The 11,471-nt window shown below is 40.9% G+C and overlaps 1 protein-coding gene across 1 annotated transcript; it reads left to right on the top strand.

Annotated features, from left to right (window-relative positions):
• The first annotated feature begins 10,780 nt into the window (after positions 1 to 10,780).
• LOC107811472 (uncharacterized) lies at positions 10,781 to 11,239 on the top strand. Its single transcript, XM_016636403.1, has one exon. It carries the CDS (start codon positions 10,781 to 10,783, stop codon positions 11,237 to 11,239), a length of 459 nt encoding a protein of 152 aa, XP_016491889.1.
• Positions 11,240 to 11,471: the final 232 nt, after the last annotated feature.

Here is an 11,471-nt window from a genome sequence, read left to right as displayed (position 1 = left end):
GTTAAACGTTTTATTTTTTCTTTGTCATTTCTAAAGCACCGTTGGGTGACACTCTCACCCTCATTATCTTGAACGGCCCTCATGCCAATTTGGCGAATCTTGCTTTTAACGGTTTTTCTTTGTGTTTCACTTGCCCCTAGTTCCACATGACTCGGGCTCTGAATAATCTCAAACCATTCTTATTTCCTTTAAATGGTCTGATCACCTTTTCGGGGTTTTATGATTAACTTTAAATGCTAGGCCCAAACTGTGCACGCATGTCATGTCACTAGAATCGGCGTTGAATAAAAATGATAAAATGACTAAACAGAAAGATGACTGGGAATAATCCAAGACTGAATTGTTTTGCATTGAACTGAACAAATGGTTTTAAAAACAAAGCAAACCGGAATAAAATCCTAAACAACTTGGACAAAACTTAAACAAACCGCTATGACAAAACGGAAAGATAAGCGGAAAGATATTGACACAAAACAAATCCGAATTACAATCCTAATAATCCGAACAACGGAAATGACAACAAAATAGACCATCAAAGATCCTCTCCGGTTGAACCAAAATGGAGTGTCTTTCCAACTATCCAAGCACGGCATCTCCGGCTGACCCAAAATGGAGTATCTTCCAACTGCAAAGCATGACATTTTAGCCATTGAGCTCTATATCAACATTGCCAAGACCATCCCCAACTTCAGTATTATCAACATCAATCAACAAGTTCTCAAGATGATTCGCCTGCTCCCTGTCACTGTCGTCGATCACAATTGCCCCTTCCTGAATCATTCTTTCGATTTCCTTTTTCAAAGAACGACAGTCTTCAATGCTATGTCCTTGGACATTAGAGTGGTACATGCATCGTACAGCAGGATTGAACCCTTTTGCATATGGATCTGGAGTATAGCCAAGGAGCGGCTCAATCAGTCCTGAAAGCTTTAGCTTTTCAAACAAACTTGCGTAGGACTCCCCAATTGGCGTGAAATTGTTTCCTTGCCATTGTTTTCCCCCATGCCCCTGTTTTCTAGGGTCGTTGGGTGCTTGGAAACGATGTGAAGGCAAGAATGCATTACGTGGTGTTGGCTCTCGCCAGCGGGGGTGACCTGATGGTTGACCCTGCGACCGGACCTTGTTTGGAGGATAATATTGAGGCGGATTATATGGAGCTCGGGGGCAGGCTTGGGCATGATAGGCTGAAAAGAGTGGCTCTGATGGTGGGTAGTAGGGTTGTGGAAGGTTGTATGGAGTGCGTGGATAATTTGGATGACTGGGTTTGGGCTGGTAGTGAGATGAAGGACCTCTGAATTTGGACCCAGTACCTGCTTCGACTGATGCGACCTCGCGCGCACCTCCTGTGCCGCTCTGAATAGCCTGGGTCGTTGCCTTGAGTGCTGAATAATTTAGGATCTTGTTAGACCTTAGGCCCTCCTCTATCATGACCTCTATCTTTACCACTTCATTGAAGGATTTCTCAACCGTTGTCACCAAGTGACCAAAGTAGGTTGGATCCAATGTTTGCAAGAAGTAGTCCACCATTTCTCCCTCTCTCATGGGAGGATCAACTCTGGCCGCTTGCTCTCTCCAGCGGAACCCAAACTCACGAAAACTTTCCCCAGGCTTCTTTCCAGTCCTCAGCAATGTGAGACGGTCAGGGACTATCTCGAGATTGTATTGAAAATGACCTGCGAAAGCCTGCGCCAGATCATCCCAAGTATACCATCTGCTGGAATCCTGCCTGGTATACCATTCTAGTGTCGATCCACTCAGACTTTGGCCGAAATAAGCTATCAGCAGCTCATCTTTGCCACTTGCCCCTCTCATTTTGCTACAGAATCCCCGCAAATGCGCCATGGGATCACCGTGCCCTTCATATAAATCAAATTTAGGCATCTTGAACCCGACCGGGAGTTGGACGTCCGGGAAAGGGCATAGATCCTTGTAGGCCACGCTGACCTGGTTGCCCAAACCGTGCAGGTTCCTGAAGGACTGCTCCAGGCTTTTGAACTTTCTCAACACCTCATCCTGTTCAGGGGCTTTAACCGGTTTTTCGATCTCTGCCGGTACCTCCAAGTGTGGATTGTAAGCATGTGGTTCGGGGGCATGGAATACAGGCTCAGGGGGATAGTATTGCGTATCGTGAGCCTGAAACAATGGCTCACTGGTCGTTCTGTGCAAGGGGCTGATGTGGGTCCCACAAAAGTGGGAATATCGGGTGTGGGGAGAGGTTGATGGGGTGGTGGAGCCTGGGAATCATGAGGGCTTCTTTCTTGATGGTAACGGGGATTTGGGAGGCTTGTTGAAGGGCCGGAGTGAGGGTATTCCGGCATGTGCCCCAATGGCTCAGGGCTCTTTTGTGCTTTGGCTAGAGCTAGCTGCATTGCATTCATATCTAGTCCCATCCTTTCTATCTTTCCCATCGCTTCCTTTAACAACTGGCTCATCGGCCTTTCTTCCTCGGTACTATTCTCTGAAGTAGTCATGCTTGTTGTTATCGGTCCTTTGGATCTAGTTTGGTAAGGGTGTGTTGCCAGAATTCTTTAACAACTAACTGTTTGAGATTCGGAAAACAACAAACTTGTTAGCGTTTAGAGTGTAACAGATTTGATAACAACACATTGAGGATGCAATGCCCCTAGGCAGTTAACCGTTTCTAACATGCTTTGCTTCAAACAACATGCGTCATCCCGGCTTCAAACAACATGCAATGCCCCTTTGAAGTACTTTGGGAACCCCTGTATTTTATTCTATTCGTATTTTCTTTTTCTTTATTACTGGCGGTCGAATCTTATGGAGATTGCCTACGTATCATGACCCCGCATGAATCAGACCTTGCGTAGTTCGGACCAATAAAAGATAAACAACAGTAAACATTTTTCAATTTTCATATTAGAACAAACTGAGTTTCAAAGGTTTGAAGATGACCTATAAACTTGAAACTCAAGCAACCCACATTATTCTAATCAAGAGATTTATAAACTCAAAAACAAAAGGCTAGCTCCCTTTCTCTGTTCGACAAATGCAACCAAACAGTTATTTTTGCAAATGTGGCCCCTTCCAATTTTCACATGGATTTTGAGGCCGGGGAGGATTATTTTGACACTTTACAAACTTGTCCATTCTTTTACGAAAATAACCTTTCGACAACTGAAAGATACTCTAAGGCTATTTCGGCAAGAACGGTTTAAGACGCGGCCGAAGCTGGCTCGGCTTATTATGACAAAATTCAAACGGTATTCACTTGACCGTCGACTCTTTTTTTCAAATTATAATAAAAACTTGGTGTTGCAAAACACGGCCCTTCAGCGTCTCGGGGACGAAGCTTTTTAAGGGTGTGTGGGTCCATATCTCAAAATGACCCAAAGGTGGCTGTTTGTGCCAAGTCAGCCTTCCGGCGTCCCTTTCGGGAACATTCGGCTATTTATGACAAAACAACATCACCTGACTTATTTATAACTCTTTTTTCATCGTTTTTCAAATTAGAAAAGTCAATATTGCCAACACGGCCTTTCAACGTCTCGGGGACGAAGATTTTTAGGCTGTGGGGGTCAACTGGACCAAGTCTTAAAAATGACCCAAAAGTGGCTGTTTATGCAAAGCCAGCCTTTCGGCGTCCCTTTCGGGAACATTCGGCTATTTCTTGATAAAACAGCGGCACCCGACTTCTTTATGACAATTAAAATTTGACAGATTTGTTTTTGCTATATTTTTTGTAAAAGGGGAAAGTTACATCACTAGACTTATTTACGACAAAATTAAAAATCTTTGACATATTTTTTTTGTTTTTCATTATTATTTGTTTTTTGGCTTTTTAGCAAAAAAAAAAGGGGGTTGGACCCGATGAGGGTTGCCTACGTATCTCACATCCGGTGAGAATCAAACCCGCGTAGTTCGGGCAATCAGGAATAAGTAGATGAACTAATTTTTTTTTCTTTTTTTTTTTTCGTGAATTTGTGAAAGACCTACTTTAAAAGAAGAAATGAAGTATATATTTTTTTTTTGATTGATCTTTTTTTTTTTTGAAAGAAATACTTCTAAGATATATTTTTGAATTTCATTTGCTTTTTTTTTATTCTAAAGAAGAAGAAGAAAATATTTTTTGAAATTTTACCTTTAATAAAAGAAATGCTTCTAAAATGTTTTTTTTTTTGAATTTTGAATTTTCTTTTCAATTTTTGAAAGAAGAATCAAAATATTTTCGGATTTTTTATTTATTTATATATATTATATTATTTTTTGAAAACAATTAGAAAGACTTCCTAAAGAAGTCAATAATGGAGAAAATATTTTTGGATTATTTTAATTTTGTCATTTTCATAAACAAATAAATAACACAAATTTTAAAAACAAGACTCTTTTTTCATTTTTATGGCAAGACAAACTATTTTCTTTTCTATTAATGTTTTTTTTTAAAAATAAGACAAAACAATGATTATTTTTTCTACCTTTCCTTTGCTTTAATAAAACAAACTAATAAGACATATTTTTTTAATTTTATATCCTCAAAATTCCGGCAGAGTTTCGACACTACTTGGACATTTGTTTTTTTCTAATAATAAGTAGTTATATCTCTACACTGTTATTTTCTCCTATTTTCCACTATTTTCTAATTTGTGGATGATGATGAAAACATACACAATCTTTTTTTTCGAATTTTCAATGTTTTTTTATATATATACATATATATTTTATTTTTTTATATTTATTATATTTTCAAAAATGTGGCATGGGGGACATAAGGAATTTCAAGACTTCTTGGATTCCGCAAATGTTCCCCATGTGCTTTTCCCAAAAATGAAGCGTGGGGGACATAGAGAATTCCAAGACTTCTTGGATTCTACAAATGTTCCCTAGGTGCTTTTTCCAAAAATGAAGCGTGGGGGACATAGGGAATTCCAAGGCTCCTTGGATTCCACAAATGTTCCCCATGCTTTGATTAAAATAACACCATGCTGGAAATGACCAAATGACCCATTTGCCCTTGACTAAATACAACATGTAACACATAGGATGCCAAAAGCTGGTCTATTATTTTCAGGTTGCTTGTCCTAGACGGACCCAACCCCTGTGTTGAGTCCCCTAAGTCAAATGCACATGATGCAAATAAACGTTCCTACTAGGGATCCGGCATGTGGCTTCGTTATACTAAGTTCATAACCTGGGTATTTGTTCTAGACCTGGCTTACCCGAGCGGACAGCTCGAGCTGAGGGGGGGCAGCGTACCGGGAATACAGAAGCTTCACCGGCTTAGCAACTTATCCGAACCTCGTTCTAAATTGGGATTTGACACTATACAGAAAAGAAGTCATGCGAAGTATGCCCTTCTTCATGATTTAGAAGACTCAGAAAGGATATGGGTTTCGGCACAGTTTATATACAGTTCAAATAATATCAAAGCGGTAAAAGAAGCATTTAACACATTAGGCTCAAACATGTAAAAATCAGATAATAAATAAAGCCAAATAATAACAATTATTTCAAGCTCGAATTCTTAACCCTGAACCAGTGGTTCTGGGTCCTATTCCCCAGCAGAGTCGCCAGAGCTGTCACACCTCCTTTTTCCGCACCCGCGAGGGCGCAAGGGAGTTTTTTCCAATTAAAGGACAATCGAAACGGGATTTGCTTATTTATTTCAGAGTCGCCACTTGGGAGATTTAGGGTGTCCCAAGTCACCAATTTTAATCCCGAATCGAGGAAAATAATGACTCTATATTATAGTCTGCGTACCAGAAATCCGGATAAGGAATTCTGTTAACCCGGGAGAAGGTGTTAGGCATTCCCGAGTTCCGTGGTTCTAGCACGGTCGCTCAATTATTATATTCGGCTTGATTATCTGATTTTATACAAGTATGAACCTATGTGCAAAATTTAACTTTTAACCGCTTTATTATTATTGTTTTTACAAGAATGTGAACATCGCTTAAAACACGTCTTTGGACTGCGTCACATGAAATGCACCCACAATCCGGAACGCATTTTATTTGATGTTTTGAGATTTGGATTTGGGTCGCATGAAATGCACACCCGAGCTTAAGAAAATAAATTATTAAACACGCGCCTAAAGAGACTATCGCGTTATTATTTTGCGGAGGCCGTGAAATTCGCTAAACGACCCTCCTGAATTCTAAGTAATTTTAAACAAGTATTTACTGAGGGCCCCGCAATTTGTGTTTTTATTCGGCGAGGCTCATCTCATTCTTATTTTTTAAAAGGAATTTGCACCGTCATGGACGTGCATCTCGGGCCACGTCACAATCAATGTGCCCGTGACTAGAGACATATTTCGACTCCGTTGAGATTTGGATTTGGGTCACATAAATGTGCACCCGAGTTTAGGGAGATAACATTATTAAAGGCGCGCCTAAAGCAACTAGCGCATTATTATTTTTTGGTAGGGCCGCGAAATTTGCTAAACGGCCCGTCCCGGAATCTAAGTATTTAATACACATATTTTGTGAAGGCTCCGCAATCTGTACATTTTTATTTTTTTGGCGAAGCTAGTCTCTTTTTTTTTTTTGTTTATTCATTTATTTATTTTAGAAAAAGAGACAAGGCTAAAATAACTACATTTTTTGCTACTTTGCGAGGTCATGGGTTGTAGATTAAACTTATTTGATGAAACGAATATTTTTCCGTGGGATTAAAATTACTCCTATGATTTTAACATTACTACTATACGTACAAACAACTCTTAAGACAAGCATGTAGATAACAATAATCTTAGCATGAAGAAACAAAATGCGGAATAGCTACTTAAAATAATGAAACAAAAGAAGAGACATCCAACAAATCCGATACACAAACAGTGCATAGGAAATCCATATCATTTCATTCCATTTAAGCAAATATAACAAGTTTGGAAATGTATATGCACCTGTTTGAAGCAAGAACAACAACCAAACTGTCTCGTCAACTATCAGAAACCTCTCCAATGACGGAACCTCGATGTCGAACTCAACGATATCAGACCGGAAGCCACGAGCACAACCCGACGACGACCTCAGACAGTCTGCGCGACGATAGCGAAGAAACGGCGGCAGCTGGGCATGCTCATGCTAATGGCGACTGGTTCGTTGCTAGGTGGGTAACGATGGTGGTTTTGTTCACTGCTGGGCGGGATGGCTGGAGCTAGTGGTGGTTATGGCGGTTGACGGAGGTGGAGGAGTGACGATGATTATGGGTGACGGACTGGTCGGGAAGGTGACACAGCAGCAGCAGCAACAGCTGCTGCTCGACGGGGCCGGTGGTTGCGATGGAGTTTGGGTGGGTGGTTTGGGCAGTGGTTGACGGGGAGGGCTCCTAGGTTTTTGCTAGGGTTTTGTGGTGAGGAAGAAGGCGATGGGGCTGGTGGTTTGCTGGACGTGAGGAGGAGGGGGCTCGACTGCTGGGTAGTGACGACGAGGTGATGGTTGTTTGACGATGGTTTAGGGTGGTCGGAGGTTTTTGTGGACTGGTTTTTGTCGACTGCTCCTTTTGACGTGGGGTGGCGTTCGGACAGTGGAGGTGAGCGATGGAGCTGGTGGTTTCACTGGTTTTTCGTGGGTGGTTTTACGGGAGGGTTTGGAGCTTGGTAGTGCACGCCGGTGGTCGACGAGGGGAAGGTGATGGTGGGTCGTTGATGATGGTGGAGCTGGGAGGAGGAGGGTGTTTCGTTTGTGACAGTAGGTCGATGGGCCTGTTTGGTTTTTTTTTCCGTAGGGTTTGCTTCTTCTTCTTTTGAAGAAGAAGAAGAAAGGTGAACAGTAGTATCCAAAAAATTCCAAAGTCCTCTCTTTTCAAAATGCTTTTGTCCGTGTATTTAGCATGGGTTTGCCCAGAAAAATGAGCCCACGCGTGGTGGGGTTCAAGGCATATGTCCTCCACACGTGGTGGGGTTCCCCACGTGTCCTGAACACGGTTTATTATGGGCTAGGTCCGAAAATTAGGCCTAAAATCGGGTAGTTTGAACCCGAATATTATTCTTTTGCCCGGACCCGAGAAATAGGAACACGTTGCTTAACTAGTCCTATGTAAGCAAAATAACTACCAAAAATAAGACTAGTATTTAAACAAAACTATATCTTTTTAAATATTTTTTCAAGATTTAAAATAGCTACAAAATATTAATGAAACTATTTTTTTGTAATTTTCGTTTTAAATATTAAGATAAAATATGAGGTAATATTTTTGTATTTTTCAAAGTTAAAATGACTATAAAACCTTAATAGAACTATATTTTTTTTTTTTTTTGTAATTTTCGAAATTATATAAAGTACAAAAAAAAAGTGCAATTTTTGTATTTTTCAAGTTTATGAGAGATACATAAACTAAAATTTATATATATATTTTTTGAAATTTTTTCTTTTTTGCAACGAAATAAAGTAAAAATAGTTAAAATAGCTATACTAGACCCAATTTCACATATTCATGCTAAAAATGTGAAAATTCTCGGGGAGGGTCAAAAATCACGTGCTTACAACATGAAACATAACCGGAAGGGATTCCATCAATAGAGGAAATCATAATCTTAGAACCTTCTCTTAGTTGTTTACAACTTAATCATGGTTAGTTTTCAGTTGCTTATTTACTTTCATTCTTAGTTAGTAGAAATACCATCAATTGTTATTGACAACATTTGGGAAGTTGATTTCGGAGAATTTAGTAAATCCAACGAAAGTAATTGATAGGTTAATTCCTTGTGGGTTCGACTCTGGGCTAAATACTCAGGTTATATTTGCAACGTCCGCGTGTCTTTTTTATAAGGCATAGTTGGGCGTGATCAAATTTTGGCGTCGTTGTCGGGGATTTAACGGTGTTATCAATTACAATTGAAACAAGTACAAAAATTCTTAGTGTAGTCAGTTTTCTCTATACCCAATTTTTACATTGAAATTTTAACGTTTGTTGACTTGGTTGTACAGGTGCATGCCTAGAAACTCATCGAGAACTGGTGAAGTATTTGAAGCATTATAGAATCCCGAGAAAGTTTTCAAGGCCTTGAATCGGGCCAACCGGAAAAGCAAACAACTGAACAAATCGAACCAGACATGGGGGACAATGTGGTAGACCCAGCAGCGCCAATAGCACATGTGGCACCTCTCATGCCAGAGGCTACTCTCTATGACTGGGCACAACCCACAGCTGAAAATTTGGCCACAACAATTGTAGTCCCACAAATACAGGCTAAATCATTCTAAATCACGAATAACATGATGCACTTGTTGCAAAACAAGGGACTATTTTCGGGGTCACAAGTCGAAGATCCTCAACAACACTTGTAGAATTTCCTGTCAATATGCAAAATCCAAAGGCAGCCCAACGTAACTCCGGAAGCAATCAAGCTGTTATTGTTTCCATTCTCAGTGACAGAAGCTGCCCAGACCTGGCTAAACTCACTTCCCATAAATTCCATAACAACTTGGGAGGAGTTAGTCAAGTAATTCCATAACAAGTTCCACCCACCCAACAAGACTGCTCAACAAATTGATGAAATTTGAGTTTTAAACAGAGACCAATGGAGACACTGCATGAAACATGGGAACGTTTCAAAGGGATGTTGGTTATATGTCCGCACCATGGTATTCCAGATCTGATGTTGGGGCAGCGATTTTACATGGGATTGTCAGATAGCATGAAGAACATTGTTGATGCTTCAGTTGGTGGAGCATTTTTGAGCAAAACATGGAGAGAAGGCCAGAGTCTGCTTGATAAGATGGTGCAGAATTCGGGATGGACAACCAGGAATGCATCTATCACTCCAATGGTTCACTCAGTGCCCTTAGATCCATCCAACTCTATGGCTGAAAATATGGCCACCTTATTGACACAGATGAGTATACTCACTAAAAAGGTGGAAGAGTCAGAGCAGAAGCAGCAGGTATACATCGTAGATACTACCAATAAGGGCTTGTGCACATCTTGCATTAGTCAGCCAATTGGTAACCAGTGGAATGCAGAACATGATCATCATCACTACCTTGAAGACATGAACTATGTGTCTAATTATGGAGGCCAGAGACAGGGTGGTCAGAATTGGGGCCAGCAAAATCAGATGTACAGGCCAGTCTAGCCACAGTTCAACAATAGGAACACGAGAGGTATGAGACCTCCTAACAATATGGCACCTTACCTAAGGCCACATGGATATAACAATCAGAATCAGTAGCAGGGGTATCACCCTCTTCAGCAGCAGCATGGTGGATGACAGGAAGATGGGTTTACTAGACTTGAGGCAATGATGTAGCAGGTTATTGGGTCTAATGCAAAAATTAGTGAGAGAGTAGATGCACATGATTCAGCTATCAAGAATATTGAAGTGCATATGGGCCAAATTTCAATGTCTCTAAACAATCGTCCTCATGGGACATTACCTGCAGACACTCAAATAAACCCCAAAGATCAAGGCCTGAAGCAGCTGATGGCAGTGAGTCTATGGAATGACAGAGATTTAGACGTAGAGCAAGAAAGGGCTCGAGAGAGCAGACAGGCTGAGACTCTCATACCAGTGCCCATTGAGCTAGATGAGTCAACGAAACTGACATAGGTAACAGTCCAGCCTGCTCAGGAAGAACACAACATTCAGATTGAGACTGAGAAAGAAGCTGAGATAGCCCAGGAACAAGTAGTTGAGGTGGCAGCTGATAAAGAGCAGTCCCAAATCATTGGGAAGAAGAGACCTCCTGCACCATTCCCTTAGAGGTTGGCTAAGCACCAAAAAGAGGAACATCACAAGAAATTCTTGGAGATGCTGAAACAAATCAAGGTAAATATTTCATTGATAGATGCTTTGAAAGAGATGTCTGGGTATGCAAAAATGATGAAGGACTTAATGTCTAGAAAATTCGCTTTCCAAGACCTGGACACGGTGACTCTTACTCAGACCTGCAGTGCAGTGGTAACTAGACTAATTGCGGAGAAGCTATCTGACCCAGGGAGCTTTACAATTCCCTGCACTATTGGTAATTTTGCTTTTGCTAAGGCACTTTGTGATTTAGGGGCTAGCATTAATCTTATGCCCCTGACGATTTATAAGAGGCTGGGGATTGAAAGAGCTAGACCCACCTCTATGCTATTGCAGCTGGCTGATAGGACTGTAAAAAGACCCTCTGATATCCTGGATGATGTGTTGATTCAGGTGGGGAAATTTGCGTTCCCTGCAGATTTTGTGATCTTGGATTGCAAGGTAGATGAAGAAATTCCCATAATTTTGGGAAGGTCGTTCTTGGCCACTGGGAAAGCTCTCATTAATTGTGAAACTGGGAGCTCAATATGAGATTGAACGACGAAGAGATAACATTCAATGTGCAGAAATCCAGGCGACCAAGTGAATTCGTCAATTGCTCTCTTATTGATGTCGTGGATGTAATTGTCGAAACTGATGATTCGATGTTGACTATTGAGGACCCTCTTGCTGTATGCCTGATGAATTTAGATGAGGTGAATGGAGAAGAACTGACAGAATGGGTGTTGGTACTAGAGGGCAGAGGGTTCTGGGACAAAACTCT

The sequence above is a fragment of the Nicotiana tabacum genome, chromosome 6, assembly GCF_000715075.1.
Source record: "Nicotiana tabacum cultivar K326 chromosome 6, ASM71507v2, whole genome shotgun sequence".
Taxonomy (NCBI): domain Eukaryota; kingdom Viridiplantae; phylum Streptophyta; class Magnoliopsida; order Solanales; family Solanaceae; genus Nicotiana; species Nicotiana tabacum.
This window is presented reverse-complemented; position numbering and strand designations above follow the sequence as displayed.

Excerpts from the sequence above, each read along its gene's own strand:
- LOC107811472 (XM_016636403.1), top strand. The coding sequence starts at position 10,781 with ATGATGAAGGACTTAATGTCTAGAAAATTCGCTTTCCAAGACCTGGAC.